At 43.2% G+C, this 17,336-nt stretch overlaps 1 protein-coding gene across 1 annotated transcript in view; it reads left to right on the plus strand.

Annotated features, from left to right (window-relative positions):
- Positions 1–16,942, plus strand: part of si:dkey-87k14.1 (leucine-rich repeat transmembrane protein FLRT2) — a 37,471-nt gene extending 20,529 nt beyond the window's left edge. Inside the window, exons 2-3 of the mRNA XM_061063144.1 lie at positions 9,503–9,875; positions 13,540–16,942. Of these exons, the coding sequence (XP_060919127.1) occupies positions 13,938–15,959 (2,022 nt within the window). The 5' untranslated portion in view covers positions 9,503–9,875; positions 13,540–13,937 and the 3' untranslated portion in view covers positions 15,960–16,942. The remainder of the gene's footprint in view (positions 1–9,502; positions 9,876–13,539) is intronic.
- The last annotated feature ends 394 nt before the right edge of the window (positions 16,943–17,336 follow it).

The following is a 17,336-nucleotide window of genomic DNA, read 5'->3' on the forward strand; positions in this document are numbered from 1 at the left end:
TCACAGTCATTAAGCAGTACACTTCATTTGCTCCAGTCTGTCTTCATTATTCTGCCTCTGAGGCCACTTTTACAAGCCTGAATCTTATCTTCTGTGTGTTCATCCAGCCAATCATGTGCAGGTTATGGAGGAGTCAGCTTTAAGCTCAAAGAGTGTAAAGTCAAAAAGCCATATCGTACACCTGGTGCAAAGTTTCCGCAGGTGTCTTTCTGATTTTCCACCTGATGCAGTTGTCACTTGTTTTGGCAGGATTGGGGGTGGGCGGGTGCATTCAGTTGGTTCTGCAGTAAGACATACTGTATAGAGGAAACAAAGGCCTTGAGTCCTCTGGAGGGAGACTTGTTAGGAGGAGGTTGGCAGAGAGCTCTGACTTGTGTTATATTTTCTGACCTTTGAGCTGGCTGAGTGCAGAGGTCTTGGGGGGGGGTTTTCAGCAGATGATTTCTGAGGCGGAGCAAACAATCCAGAAGCCGGGTGGAAGGTGAGAACACTCCACTTCAACCTTTGCAGGACTGATGTATACACAGGAGCACAGTCACGTTCAGGAACATTAACATTAGCACTACAGACCGGTGGATTCAGTGTCACTCTAAATGATTTGTTTTTTTGTGTAAGCTCTAGTTTAAGAATATAATCCGTATGAAAAGTTACATTACTGAGATGCTAGACAACTGCAACAGTATGTTGTTGCTAAAACCAGGAGGGTTGGGAACTTACTTTGAAAGATACCAAAGACAAATCAACAACTGATCCATGAAATTTGATTATTTTTTACATCAGACACACCTAAGCATATTCAAGTTTATAAATACAACCCCTCTGTGTCTTACTTTATGCAAAGATTATACACTGTTTCAGTAGGTTGGAGACACACTAAATGCACTTAATACATGCACTTTATACCATTAATATACCTTTCTGTAGTTGCCAACCCCTCTGCTTTGGATGCATTTCAGTGTTTTGCAGAATTATATCAGCAGGCTTTTAGTCTTTAACTTTAGTCTTGACAAACAAGTGTAAGATCTTGGTTTGACAACAATTTGTACAAACTACTTAAGTGTTAATTGATTCCTTTGGTTTCCACTCTGTTTGCTGGGAAGCAGCAGTCAAATTCAGGCACAGAAGTGTCATCGACTGAAATCCAGCAGTTTATGTATGGAAGAGATGGATTATAAAGGGTGAGAATGTGTTTCTGTCATAGAGATGTAGTTTAAGATGCATAAGAGGAGCATCCAGCTCCCACATTTAAATTGCTCTGAGGATATCTGTGTGCGGTGAATAGCAATGCGGCGCAGTGTGCAGCTGAAATGAGAAATGTGCGGCTGGCTTTACAAATTGCTGGAGGCAAAGCAATCGTGAGATAATGCTGTGGGAAATGTCGTTTCTGTTTTTCTCAGCCAGTTTTAGAGTTATTTGTTGGACAGAAAACTGGTCAAACTTTAGAATAACAGGAAGTCGTACCAAGTGGGGTAAAGTGTGTGTTTTTGTGAAACACTTCTGAGGTAAAGTGTGGGGAAAAAACAGCCAGGGAGACAGAGACACCCTCTGAGCCCTCTGTTGCCAATTTCACCCTCCGACAAGCATCCATCATGTTTTCCAGGTTCAGATAGTGTCATTGAGTTGTTGACATCAGCAGCAGACAAGATGACACTCAGATTGGGGTGAGGGAGTTTGTATGCCGCTGTGCACCCAGGGCTAAGCCTAAAGCTATGAGTAAATTGGATCATGCTTCGACAGCTGGCTCTGCTGCTGTCTCCTCAACAAAAGAAATACGTATTTGTTTTTCAGTCACTGATAGTGGTCATCTGTGTCATTTTGTATGAAAAAATTTCATTTAATTTTAGGACAGTCACAAAGTTGAAATGCAAAGCTGGCAATCATTTGAATACAGCAGCTCGCTCATCTGTCCAAAGCTTCAAAACGTATGACCATCATCCCTGGATGCTGTTCTCTAGCTTATTGTTTTGGTTATGGTTTGAGTTCCATGCAAACGGGGGTGGTACCAAGGGGACAGTGCTACCCTAGAAATCTGATTGGCTCCTTCTGAACAACACTAGCAACGAGTTCAGGTGATCGCCTGCCTCACTCACTCATTCTGTCTTTCTTGTACTTGTTCTGTGAATTTAATGGATTTGGAAATGAAGCTTATGTTCAGTAAAAAAATTCTATATTTTGCAAAAGTGCTGTAACTAAGATTCACCGAGATTCCATGACAGCATAATATTGGTGTCCAAGTCTATGAATTCACATTGCGTGTACAGCTGGAGCTCCACAGACACACATTCAGACATACATGCACATACAACGTTGCACTCCCCTGCTGCCTCCCCTGAAACCATCTCGCCTCTGCTCCTACCTCCAAAGACGGTACAGAGGGGAGATCACTTCCCTCATTACACCTCTGCGACATTCAGATTCAGTGAAACGTCATGGGGCGTAAATATCCCAGCTTGAAAAGGCAGTCTGAATAGGGCTAAAGGTGGTGTGTATAATTTTTTAAAAAGCAGAGGACCAAGTCATCTTCCCTGAGCAACACCAAAAGGTTAATCGTTTTCCACTCATTTTATGATCTCTCATAATTAATCACATAGTTTAATTAACAGCTTTACACCGGCCAAAATTAGAAAAAATAATCTAACGTCTATCATAGTTAAGCTGAACTGAACTGTGAGATACATTACGTACAAGGGAAAAACAAACTTTTTTAGTTAGCTTACAATCACCCAACTCTCTCAAGTCTCTGTTCTCTAATAGACTAGAACCCATGTAGTTTCACATACGTTTGTATTCTATGTATGGTTTATTGTGTTTTGAGCTGCGTTCTAATGATTTCGACATGATAACAAACTCGGGTTGGATGGTCTGCCTTGTCTGCCCGTGGACTAAACCACTAGCATATCTCGGTCTGTCCATCTCACCTACGGAGCAAAGTGCTAGAAGTCACAACCTTTGCTCCCAGGATTTATACCTTTAACTATCCCTAAAGCCTGTTCTGAATCGGGGGAAAGGTATAAGTATGCTGCTCCGTCTAATTGGAATCGGTTGCAAGATTCTCTAAATCTTCGGGAACTGCTTTCCTTTGATGTTTTTAAAGGAGACAGGCATATCTGGCTGTAGAAGTTTAAACTTACTTGTATTGCCCCTTTTTGATCCCTTGTTGTTAATGACTTATGACAAATCTTGTTGAATGTTTCTTATATTTAGTGATTCCTTTATTTATGTTTATTATTTTTATGTGTTTTATGTTTGAAACCCTGTAAATCGTGCTGCTGCCTGTCTTTGCCAGGACTCTCTTGTAAAAGAGATTCTTAATCTGAATGAGACTTTTTCTGGTTCAGTTAAAGCTAATAATGATAATAACAAAATTTCAACATGAATAAATATTATATGCACTGAGGTGAGCTTGTTATAAAAGTCTGTCTGGCTGATCAAAGATCTGATTTGCCAGCGTTCGATAAATGAATGGTAGAGAGGATAAAAAGTAAGCGGCTGTAAATGGGAGCTTTCACTGAGAGTGACCTTCACCGAGCATCTTAAAGATCTCTGCAGGGAAACCCCTTTGAAGCCTGCTGAGGACGGAAAAATGCTGAAAACAATATCGGGCCAGGAGTCGCTGCAGATGACGGCTGCTCGAATGTCAGGAGTGATGTGCTGATGCAATTTCATTTCAAATTTTAAGAATACAGATTTCACAGAAGAGTGAGGGGAGGATGGAATAATACTGTCATTAATGAGAAAAATAGACAGTGCCCTTGCGCTTGTGCTGTTTGTAAGTGTTTAAATGATCCATTATGCATTCATTTGGGGGATAATTGTCTCTTTTCAATGCAAATTAACTTTGTTGCAAAAACTGTTTCACTCCAGAGTTAACAGCCCCACGCTATTAGAGTAGAAGTTACAGTCTGTTGAGAGTTCCTAGTAACTGGGCTGCAGTACATACAGTATAAGTGATGTCATGCAAAAACTTACCAGTGATGAGGAAAACAAGAACGCCTCTGTATAATTTAAAGGTCACATATCCTCCTCCTCTTCAACCAGTTTAAATAAGTCTCAGAGCTCCACAAAACATGTGTGAGAAGTTTCTTGTTCTAAATCCACTCTGATCCTGTATTTGATCATGTCTATAAACCCCTCTATTTCAGCCCTGCTCAGAACAGGCTGTTTCTGTGTCTGTACCTTTAAATGTAAATGAGCTGTGTCTGACCACGCCCCCTCTCTGAAAGGGCTTGGGTGTCGCGGGCTTTCGCGCTCCATGTCCTATTGTTTACAGTGAGGAGGCAGACTCAGAGGGCAGAACAAACACCTAGCTGTGGGAGTGTCACCCACCTGGGGGAGGGGTTACTGCCCTTTGTGATGTCATGAAGGGAAAATCTCCAAACGGCCTGTTTGAGCACACATTTTCTGAAAAGTGGAACATGATGGAGAGGATGGACTTTTCTCATCATTGGGGGGTTTGTAGACAGACTAGAGACACATATTGAGAAAACCAGCATTGTTATCCCAAAAGTGAGCTCTTGAGAAAACAACAACAATGTACGTGTTATCGCAAGAAAACGGAATAAAATAAAATATGGATGAATGTCCCCTCAGGGCTTCTGTATGTCACAGATTCAAACCTCTTGAAAAAAATCTCAACTTCATTCTCAGAGTCTCCGATTTTAATTTCTAATTCTCATGAGGAGCTTTAGCACCAAACACACACATAGGTACATACAGAACTCTACCTTCATGAAGTATTCAACCATTTTGGCTTTTGAAGAATCATTTTGTGGAGCTGAAACCTCAAATATCAACTCAAATTAGTTAAATTTGTTTTTTTGGGGTCTTCAACAAAGCCAACGTTCTGAAGCCAACAGATTTATACAGATACACACAACAGGGAATCATTAAATTATTCAAGCAAGTAGCAGAGAAAGCCTAATTGTATTTTCAGCTCCAACTTATTTTCCTTTTTGTAATCAAATTAACTTTTGATCAGAGGGTCAGTGTCTCGAACGTATTAATTAAATCGTATTAAATTTAGTCTGAAATCACAGAGGGAGAATTTTCTGCAGGCGTCGTCTTCCTCTCCTCCGTCTGCTCCTCCCTGAAAATAAAATTGCCCAAACAGATGGAAGATTGAGGGCTTTTTTTTCTGTGATTGCTAATCCACCCCTGACTGAGCGTTAGCCTCATTAACCGAACCTGACACTGATGGAACCGCCCGTCAACCCCCCTGGCCCACACAGAAAACCTCTTTGTTGTCATTTCATGTCTGTCTCTCCCTCTCTACCTCTCTGTCTCTCTCTCTGTCTGTCTGTCTGTCTGTCTGTCTGTTCCATTATTAATAAGTTCACCAGACAGTGAGTTTTAAAAAAAAAAAGGTCCCCGCTGAGAGTAAATTGAGTAAATTATGTTGTTTGTTTTCCGGATGCACCCTGACGTCAAAGTCATGTCCCCGTTCAAATGGCCAAAGGCTTCTTTTTGTGCCTCTCAGGGTCAGCGTGTTGTGTTTAACTGATGTATCACACTCAGAGGGGTCAGCAGGAGGGTCAGAGGCCTCCGACGCTGTGTGAGATGAAATTATATAATCAGTGAATTTCCTCTTTCACAATCATTTTCACTTCTGGCATTTAAAACCAAAATGGTACATGTAACCAGGATGCCCAAAGAACACATGTTGATGCTGCCAACATGTGAAAATGTCAAGTACAGTGGCTTGACCTTTGGCCCTACTTGACCTTTGGCCCTACTCGGTCAAGATGTCCATCATAAATATAAATTACAATTTGGACTTCCAAATAAAGCGCTACCATCCATCCATCCTCCTATATATCCCATTTAAAATCAGTTCTGACACCTTGTTGTGTGTCGGGGGAACCCTGAGGACAGCAGAGCATGCTCTCTGCGGATTGTCACATGAACTCAATGAAGGCCAACTGGGAATCGAGCTGACTGAACAACCAACACAAATCAATTTTTTAACCGCCTCAAGCTCCCGCTCTGACATGAGCACGAGCAGCATGTTCAAGTCGTCTCCACAACTTCATTCATAGTTTTTTCTTTTCTTTGTGACTTGCTGGTCCAGCTTTGGTTTATTGGTAGAGTCGGTCGTCTCTCAATCGGGAGGTTGTGGGTTTGATCCCCAGCCCCTGCAGCCACATGTCGATGTGTCCTCGGATGAGACACTTTAGACGAGGATCGAGTTGGAGCACTCAACTCGCAGCTTGATGGGAGTATACCCACTGACAAGTGAGCTTTTTTTAAAAAGATTTATTTTTGGGCTTTTTTTTGCCTTTAATGGAGAGACAGGACAGTGGATAGAGTTGGAAATGAGGGAGAGAGAGAGTGGGGAATGACAAGCGGGAAAGGAGCCTCAGGCTGGATTCGAACCTGGGCCGCCCGCTTGGAGGACCGCAGCCTCCATACATGGGGCGCGCACACTAAGCAATGCACCACCAGCGCCCCCAGAAAAGTGAGCTTGTTCCGATTTTCTCCTGTACCTCTCCACCCATTCTTGATAGCCACTGTATTTTCGCTGTCTGTAACGCAACAGGTGAAGCAGCCTCAATGAATGCACCTGATTGGATAGATGCGCAGCTAGTACGGGTGAGCCCTGGACTCATTTGCATAGAATGGAGCTCTGGTCTATTCTTGTCCGGCAAGCACGCTGGAGCCCCTCTCGGAACTCACTGCAACGATCCCAACATGCACTGTGTGACTGGCCACAGGAAATATATAGAAAGCGTTGAGACGCTGTCTTTCATTGGAACCAGTGGAGCTGTACGGTTAACCCCAAATTGCTCCCGCTGCTGCATCAGAGGTGTGTGAGTTCAAACTGATGGCCCCTGTCATCAGTGTGTCCTCCATGTTTACTCTAAAGTCACGTTTCACTGTGTGGGATTTGGAAGCGGAGGTTTCGACCTTTCTGAGTCCAGACTCTGCTTGTTGGTGAATGAATCTGTTAAGTGTGTGATGTTCTGTTTTGGTCATGCCGTTGCTCTCTCTCCACACACTATAGGAACAAAACTGTTTAACCTATCACGCTCTTTCACATTTCCAACATCTGTTGAGATTTTAAACATTTCTTTTCCTGCGGGCCAGGCTTAGCACAAGTAGATATTTCTTGTCCATTTTCTGTGATGTAATCTGATCCGTGTGATCCGCTCGCATATCCAGGTAATTCATTACTTCCAAACCGCTGCGCTAAACCGTCCGAGCAGCTGTCCAGGTCGCTCAAGTTTACACACACACGCAGCCGGATTACAGCGACACGGCACAAACACGAGGCCTGAACCCACATTGTCATGCTATGCACGGACTCTGCATGCACGCACACACACACACACACACACACACGCACACACACTGAGGGCTTCACACAGATTTAGTCTGAATTTTAATTTAATGGATTGGAGAGGCGAGAGGCAGAAGCAGATGTGAGGTTTTGGCAGCGAGTTTTCGAACACTGAGAGATGTGGATGGAGGATATGAATAAACCACAGAGTGTGTGTGTGGGTGTGTGTGTGTGTGTGTGTGTGGGTGTGTGTGTGTGTGTGTGTGTGTGTGTGTATGTAGCCAACCATAGCATGGTGGAATCCTGGCAGTTATTTGAACACTACACGTTACAGATGATGTTTTATGTGAAGACTTCAGCTGACTGTGGAGAGCAAACTGAAGCAAAGATGTCATCATCACTGCTCGTATTTCATCTGTACTTTCTGTATGTTTGTTTGTGTGTGTTTGTGTGTGTGTGTGTGTGTGTGTGTGTGTGTCTGCATGTCTGAAGGCAGAGGAACAGTGACAGGTGAAAGGTCATATGTGAAACATGAGATTGTTGTAAATCAAACGGCTCTGTGCACGATGCGTTCCGACGTCTCGACTGTGTTTCATCATGGTGCTGCAGTCTGAGTCTGTTTGTCTCAAAGAATCCTCCTACGCAAACATAAGTCCTTCATTAGTGTTTTCATTACAAGACAAAAGCTCCTCACATGAGCTTTAAGGAGTTTTAGCCATGTTTTGCTGAAACTGAGACAAAACAGATTCTTGCTGATGCATAATGGAAATGTCTTTAAACACCTACAGTTGGTCCAAAATGCTGCTGGTCATCTTTTAACAGGCGAGAGAGCACACCTCCCCCATGCCGGCCTCCCTCCTCTGGCTCCCTGTTCGTTTCATGGTTCAGTTTAAAAATGTAACTTTTTGTTTTAAAATCTCAATGTGGCTCAGCGCCGCAATATATCAGAACTTTTGCAGCCCTACAACCCCGTTAAGATCACTCAGATCTGGCGACCAGTTGCTTTTAACCCCTCCAAAAACGAGGACCAGAGGAGACCGATCTTGTTTAGCTTTATGGCTTCAAAACTCTGGAAAGAGCTGGATGGTTTGAATTGGGATGGGGGCGCTGGTGGCCTAGTGGTTAGTGGGTGCAAACCATGTATGGAGGCTCTAGTCCTCCAAGTAGGAACCCAGGGTATGAATCCGACCTGTGGCTCCTTCCCCGCAAGTCGTTCCCCACTCTCTCTCGCTCTCTCTCTCTCTCTCCCCCCCTGTTTGTCTGTTTTCTGTAAAAGCATGTAAACACTGTGTCAAATTTTACTTTAATTGAGATCATCTCAGTCTGCAGAATATCATGCTTTATTTTATTTTAAAGTAATTAAACACAAACACTAATAAAGAGGCAAAACAAATATCGGAAAAGATATAAATTCACTTTGTTTCCAATAGTAAGTGTGCTAATTAGTTTCCATTGTTCTTTTTAATTAATTAGATGTGCTTGTGTTTCTCTTGTTTTAATCTGCAACTTTTAGCGTTAATAACGGTTTGAAATTAAATAAAATGAATATTTGTTTTGATTGAATTAATTTTGCATAACTGTTTACACATTTGTAGGCTTTGGGGAAAATGTGTCCATGTGTGTATAATTGTATAAATGTATCTTTCATGCATTAATATGGTTGATTTTAAAGTCAAACACATGATAATGAGAACTTACGAAGGGGACTGAAAAGAGACAGATATGATGGAGCCCTCAAAGGCGTTGACCCCCCCCCCCCCCCCCCCCCCCCCTCACTGAAAATATTTTGTTTAATCACTCCAGCAATTAGACATGTTGCCTTTTTAAATGGTTAATTGGTAAATAAGGTTAAATGAATGAAACGATTTTGAATTCGGTTAAAAAACATTCAAACACCCTTCACTTCATGAGAGAGAAAGAGAGAGGGACTGAGGGAGATAGAGAGAGAGAGGAAGTAAAAGAGCCTCTGAGAGACAAAGTGAGAAAGGGAGGGAGAGAGAGAAAGTGGGGGATAGAGAGAGAGAGAGAGAGAGAGAGAGAGAGACCCTTTGTGCAGTCAGAGGGAGTCTCGAGGCTCCAGCAGGGACAAGGCAGTCTCTGGAACACTTTACCCAGACTATGGACTTTATATTCCGGGTATCTGTCTGCGGAGCGGCGGGGGGTCACAATGGGAGCCTCTAACTATCCTCCATTCTCTTCTTCATGTCCTTTTCTCCTCTTGTGAAGGCTGCGGGGGAACTTCACCGGCGGCTCCGGAGCAGCGCGGCCGGCAGGGGGACTCGGGCTGCAGGAGTGTGTTTGAGGCGGGAGGCGGGGGGAAGATGCGCAGCAGCAGCGGCGGACCGCTCTTCACCTGAACTTCCCTCTCTTCCTGGCCGTTTCGGTCAGGAGCATACATATTCACCATAATGCATCCGTTCAGCACCAGCAGAAAACAGAGAGAGAGAAAGAGCAGTTTGGAGCCGCAGCGGGAACGGGACTTGGGAGAGGACGCAGCGGTCAGGATGCGGACTTTGTGCCCGGTGTGAGCGCAGCAGTGTGCGGGGAAACGATCTGACCGGCTGGATGTGCAGCTGCAGGACTTTCTTCTCTACTGAAGGTAAGAAAACGGGGATTTACTGCGTAATTACTTTATAACTATAGCCTATATTATGTCTAAAGCCGAATTTTATTCCCCTGCCCAAAATATTCCTTCATAAACGAACTTCTTGTCTGTGCAGAATTAACTGGATATTTTCCAGTCGGATAAACTGGAAATTTTCTTCATGTTTCCAACGTATACGACACTTTTAGTAAAAAAAAAATAACATCCTCTTAGGCTATTCTTAATTAGGTTTGACTCAAACTAACCCGAGGGAAATGTGAAATAAACGCCCTCTTGAATGATTCCTCAAATGTTCTGCACTCTTTCTGAGCCACCAGTTCATTTTGCAAACTGGGACGCTGCTGCTGAACAACAAAGCCAGTCTTCTTTCATTCTTTCTGCGGGAGGTGGAGATGAATATAGGCTGTGCTGCAGGAAGGATGCCAAAGAGCCTGCTGATAATAACCATGGTGAGGTCGGGTCACCATAATTGGACTCAGTTTGATGCCTTGTTTGCCCCCCAAGGAACATTACATAACTATTGAAGTGCCTTGGCCACAAATCAATGCAGTCTGTCAATTGGCTGCTGCTGCTGCCTCCTTGTGCCATTTTATTAATCATCAGTAGCACCCAGCTAACAAGCACTAATAATACATGATGATCGCTTCCTGTGCAGGGGTTGTATTGAATTCATATTCATAAAAGCAGCAGTTAATTGACATTTTTTTTGGAGGGTTTTTGGTTTCAATGCAGATTCTGTTGACTTCCAAATCTACCCACTTTGTTTTAATCTCATGACCTTGCCAGCACTGTTGCACCTTCCCTTACGACAAGAAGCCCACATCGATCTTAGTTTTGTCCCCGTGCAACAAATTTGTCTCATCTTATCTCTGCTGACAGGCTGCGTTCATCACCATCCAGCTCTGCTCCTCTTCCTTCAGCACAGCTACACTTAATGAATCCAGGGGAGTGAGGGATGCAAAGTCTACGTTTTCCACATATTTGGAGTTTTTGCAGGACGGCCAAGCAAATATTTAAACCCGCTTTAACCTCTTAATGATTCCTGAGGGCTGTGTGACAGGACATTGTTCAGATACAGACATCAAATTGCTAAAAAGCAACCAACAGGGCTATAGCTTAACCTATTTTATTAGCCCTTTATGTAAACTTCTGTAACCCATAGACTGTATAAAACATGGACGTGGTCTCAGTGACGTCACCTATTGGTTTCTGAAGAGGTGTTTTGAAGCCGGATTGGAGGTCGACATATTGGAATTGATGACTACATGAATTTTGATCAATCTAGAAACACACGAAAAGGTGGAGCTGAGGTGGGCCTTTAATCTCATGGCACACAACTCATTAAATCCACTTGTCAGTCGAGATCAACCATGCCCTTATTTACCTGATATAGGGATAATTCAGCCTTAAAGAGGACATATTATCCCCCTTTTCTACCTTTTCAAACAGTCCCCTGTGGTCTAAATGAAACATCTGTGATGTGCTTTGGTCAAAATATAACATGAATCAAGCACCAGAGGAGGTTTGTGACCCTGTATAAACCAGCTCTCTCAGAACGCTCCGTTTTGGTGTGTATGTCTCTTTAAATACAATGAGCCCCCCCCCCTGAGTTTTCTTGGTAGACATCACTCCTTCGCTAATGAGAAAAAAAATGGCAGACCTGTGCAAAAGTCATCTCAAGGAGAGCACATATGAAACAGAGCATTTTTCTCTGTGTTGTAAGACTTATGCAGACCACAAAAAAAAGGACTGGATGGATTTATTTCACATTTTGTGGGTTGGTAGACACTCAGGTTACCCAGATATATGTTCAAAAACACTGTAGAAGTGTTTTTTCATAATATATCCCCTTTAATATTATGAAAAAAATCGACCATGTACAGTTTTTACCAATGAGAAATAAGCTATTGACACTAAAACCATTTTTTGCACCAGCCTGTAAACATGTTTATTTTTGTAAAAATGGGAGAGACAGCCTCAAATGGACGCATGAGGAACTGCAGCTTTGTTACACTTCCATTGTATTGGCTTCCTTTTTTAAAACCCAACATTGTCGCTTGCTTTCACCAGAAATCAACTCTTATTCGCTGCTCCAAATCAGTCTAATACTCAGGAAGTTGTTCATGGCAGCCGCCACCGATAGCTACTGATTTAAGCTAGCACAGAAGGAACCACTTTATAAAATGTATCCCACAAGGATAGCGAACATAAGCAGTGCAGTGTTAAGAGATTGTAATGTTCATCACAATACACCGAATAACAGTTCTAGGTAAAGACTCTGTTTCAACAACACTCTTGGGCATATGATGTAGCCTAAGGAACTGCTGCTAACATTAGCTTAGCTTGTTTGGAGTTTCTTTTTTTTTTTTTTAGAAAGGATTCCTTCAGTGTGTATGGCAATGTGTTTAACAGGCGCTGAGATATCTGGAGAAGTCCTTTCCTCTTCTAAATGAACTTCAATTAAAAATGTTTTAATTTCTGAATTAGGCTAAGTAGGGATGTTTTAGGAGTGACTTTTTTCACTGTAGTGTAAAGGACAATTTAGATTAAGATTAGTTAAGTAGTCTAAAGTTAAGAAAACCGAAAACAGTCAAAATAGAACACAATTTATTCCACACGACTAAACACAGTATCACAGCATCTGTGGGTAAACGATGTCAAATGGGTTTGCGAAGTGTGGCTAACATGAACAGTGCTCTCACCGCCAGCACTGCTTCGGTCCTCCTTGAAGGTTAACATCCACATTCTATTGATTGTTTATTTATGGATCAAATACGGCCAAATTAGCTTCAGGCTATAAAATGTAATCTGTACACTTTGCTGGTTTATATCTCACCATTGAGAGTCTGAATGGATTAAGATGATAAAGACATATGTTTATTATTTCAAACAACAGAGATGAACCAAATTATTCTCATTTATCTTAGAATTGTTTAGCATTTCAGTCTAGTCTGTGAAACTAGATGACAAATAAATCTTTACATATTTGTTGATGGTTAGAAATAGTTAAACCTTGAATAAAAATAGAAATGTAAAAACATACTGTAGAAGTAGAAACCGGCATGTAATTTTCAGTCCTGCACAGATGTCAGAATGTTATTTGTTGTGATTGTTTATCAAATTCAGGTATCAGAATCTGTGTTATTAAGGAACATCTCTTGACTACCCTTCAAAGCTGCACTGGGTAACAGATTCCTGCTCTTTGTCGGAGAGACAGTCGTCTCCTTCACCAGCTCACCTCACACCTCAGTGCTCTCCAAAAGCTTCTGGCTGCTGTGTTTTAATCCTTTGAATTCGGCAGTTTTTTAAATGCTCTTGTTGTCAGTTTGTTCACGTTCACAGTTATCACCTGGGGAAGGAGAAAAAGTTTGTTTTCATTTTAGATTAGGCCTCACGTTAGTCACATAAGCGTTCCACCATTTTACCACACCTCTGCCCTCAGTATCTTTTCAACAATCGCTTTTTTTTTTCTCTAGCAGTGTGCCGGAGGAATATGTAACAAATCTGTAAGTCATTTGTATGCACACTGCTCTGCTCTCCCAATTTATAATGCACCGCTTTAGCTTTGTGAGAGAGAAATCTTTGGCTTTTACTGGAAAGCTTTAGAATGCATTTTGAGGACTGATTTTTTTCCCCCTTTATTCTTGTTTTGCAACAGGTTTCTGGATGCAAATGTCAAGTATGAGGAACCAGCAGTGTGTGACATGAGGGAGCAAAAGGACACCCAATGATAACCCTGCGGTGTTTGGTACATGGATGTGTCTGCATCGAGAGCTCTACCCAGTGTAGAAGAGGAGAGACTCTGAAAATGTGATGAAATGTCACCCAGCTTTATCATGGACCGTAGCCGGAGAAGGAATCATATTTCTCAGTGAGACCATTTTGCTTTTGTAATGGGAAGCTTAGGACAACTAATTACCATGGGATTACTCAAGACATTCTTCATCACCAGCCTGGACATGGTGGTGTTATCTAAGGACTGTTCTGTTGGATGTTTAATGTCCTATAACTCTATATAATTTTTTTTCTGGGTTGTATTTTTACGATCTGTTTGAAATGGAGATACAGCTGCGTTTATGGAATAAGGACTGGGCCTCCTTTATCAGGCCGTGGATACCAATACTGTTGGGCCTTCACCTCCAGTTCTCCCGGGCCTCCAACTGTCCCGAGGAGTGCCGCTGTGATCGCACCTTTGTTTACTGCAATGAGCGGAGCTTGACCTCAGTGCCTCTGGGAATCGGTGAGGGTTATAAGATCCTCTTTCTCCACAACAACCAAATCAACAATGCTGGGTTCCCATTGGAGCTGCACCACGTGGCATCCGTGGAAACTGTGTATCTCTATGGCAACCAGCTTGATGAGTTCCCCATAAACCTGCCCAAAAATGTAAGAGTTCTCCACCTGCAGGAAAACAACATTCAGACCATCTCCAGAGCAGCTCTGGCTCAGCTCCTCTGGCTGGAGGAGCTACATTTGGATGATAACTCTATTTCTACTGTAGGGGTAGAGGACGGGGCTTTTCGTGAAGCAGTGAGCCTAAAGATGCTCTTTCTCACCAAAAACCACCTGAGCAGTGTGCCTATTGGTCTTCCTGATGATCTGAAAGAGCTTCGATTGGACGAGAACCGGATCGCAGTCATCTCGGAGGAAGCTTTTAGAAATGTAACCCGCCTGCAGCGCCTCCTATTGGATGGGAATCTGCTAACAGATGAAGGTATAGCACCTGGGACCTTTCAGGACCTGATTACCCTGAGGGAGCTGTCCCTCGCCCGAAACTCACTCACCTACCCTCCTCCGTTCCTCCCAGCTGAGGTCCTCATCAAGTTAAACTTTCAGGATAATCAGATGAACCAGATCCCTGTTAAGGCGTTTGCAGGGTTGCACAAGTTGGAGAGGTTGGATATTTCAAACAACCAGCTGCAGACTCTGACACAGGGGGTCTTTGACGGCCTCGTCAGTCTCAGACAGCTCACAGTTCGGAACAACCTGTGGCTGTGCGACTGCAGCATCACATGGGTGGTGTCATGGCTGAAATCCCTGCCGTCTTCGCTGAATGTGCGCGGCTTCATGTGCCATAAACCTGAGAAGTTTCGGGGCATGGTAATCAGGGAGCTAAGCGCTGAGCTGCTCCAGTGTCCTAAGAGCACAGGGAAGACGCCCCTGTACACCTCACCAAGTGAATCTGCTTTGATCCCTTCCCTGTCTTCTTTCACAGACTCCCCCCTGGTTACTCACTATGTCTCACCCTCTTCCCCCAGGCAACCCTTAGCCACATCACCCTCCCTCCATCCATCCTTTTCAACCAGAGGGGTGGGGTTGAGGACTAAGAAACCTCATTCCCCCAGGAGTGAGAATTTACAGGTGACATTTGCGATCTTGAATGGCTCAGCGATCCATGTCAGCTGGGTGGCAGCCTTTCCCGTCACTGCCTACAAGGTGACATGGGCGAGGATGGGCCCCAGTCTGACAGGGGACACTGTCAGAGAGAGGATAGTGGGTGGGGACCACCGGGGGATCCGACTGGCTAATCTTGAGCCAAAGTCCACCTATCGGATCTGTGTTATTCCGTTGGATGCGTTCAATAACTACCGACCCAAAGATGACACAGTGTGCACGGAGGCCCTGACCACGTCGACATCTTTCAGCCCTGACACTAACAAACGACCATCAGGGCCTGAGCAGGCCACCCAGCCAGAAACCAGCTCGCCTTTCCTGCTGGCTGGTCTGATTGGGGGGGCGGTCATTGTGGTTCTGGTGGTCTTCCTCAGCATCTTCTGCTGGCACATGCACAAGAAGAGCCGCTCCAAGTCCTCCACTGAGTGGAAATACAACCGGGGTCGGAGAAAAGATGACTACTGCGAGGCAGGCACCAAGAAAGATAATTCCATCCTGGAAATGACTGAGACTAGCTTCCAGATTGTCTCGCTCAACAACGAGCAGCTCCTCAAGGGAGATTTCCGCATTCAGCCTATTTACACCCCTAATGGGGGCATCGGCTTCAGAGACTGCCCCCTTGGGAACAACAGCACAGTGTACTGCAAGAACAATGTTCAGGATGCAGACTATTGTCACACATGATGATTTTGAAGAACATCAGGAGCATTTTTACTGACATTTAGCCCCTCTTTGATGGACACTGTACAGTGTTGATATTATTTGAAACACCCACGTCTTCAAGAAATGTAATTTGTAACTGGACAATATCTTTTGTATAACATATGATTCATAAGTTATTGGTTTCTGGAGTTGTGCTGTTTGAGTTGTGTGCACACCGACATGTACTATCAGGATACATTTATTTTAAGCATAAATACTGGGTTTGATTTTTAGTGGTTGTGAATGATTTTGAAGTCATTGTATACTGTAACCATAACAGAATCCACACTTTAGCATCATCAGGGTGCTGAAACCGGGGTGTAGAATGAGAGGAGAAAAGAGACTAGTCTGCCACACTCACCACCAGAGGGCGTAGTTTTCTGGAGTCCAACACACTTTTCCTGTGACTGTTTTTTTATCAAGTCATCACAGTAATACGGCACATTTGTTTGATTGCCACTACAGTCAACAGAGATGCAAATTATTCGATTCCTGCTCGAGGAAGATGACACATTTTTATGCAAATAACATTTCTCTGCTTCAAAATGAAATTTAAAGGTCACACTCATTAAACATCCCCAGAAAGTGGCAGGCTGCAGCGCTTTTTCACCTGCTTTTCAAGATGAATACATTATCACAGTAGAGGGATCTTGTTATTAGTGCTAGCTGTGTTTTATGGTGGGTGTCACAGAGGGGAGCGGCAAAAAAGCACATCTACCATCGATTGTAAACCATTAAAAAAACAACTCTTCTCTCTTTGTTTAGCAAAAACAGTGTTATGGTAAACAGTATATATATGTGCCTTGAAGTTATCAGCTTACAATGTCTTTTGGATCCATGTTTTTTGCACAAAAAGTGTACTGTATATACATTCAACTGGATCATTGTTGAGGGGGGACTTCTTGCTCTGGGTTATTTATTTACCTTACTACACATTTAATTAAAAACATATCTCCAAAAGTGAATGTATTCCTCATGGTGTGTCCCAGATGGATCACTGACTTGGACTCTTAAGAGTGCACTCATGTCGGAGAGCTCGGTGATAGATGTAGAGGTCTGTTTGAAGAGGGATGGTTCCTCTGAGGATAAATACTGTGAGTATAAAAGTCAAAGAGACTGCACTTAAAGTCAGCTCAACACGACAGCTTTTTAAAAACAGCTTCACTGCTGAAATGTGTGCAGCTGGGGGCGCGTGCACATGAGAACTACAGAAGTCTGAATATGTCGAGTAACGGGCTATTTTGTATTTAAAGGAATTTTCAATTATCTGTTAAATGTTGAAGGTCACAGCTTCGAATCATTTATTGCATAAAACGCTATGACCTTCTAAAACCAAGTTAGGCTTTTCCACTTTTTTTC

Source organism: Labrus mixtus, chromosome 18, assembly GCF_963584025.1.
Source record: "Labrus mixtus chromosome 18, fLabMix1.1, whole genome shotgun sequence".
Classification (NCBI taxonomy): Eukaryota; Metazoa; Chordata; class Actinopteri; order Labriformes; family Labridae; genus Labrus; species Labrus mixtus.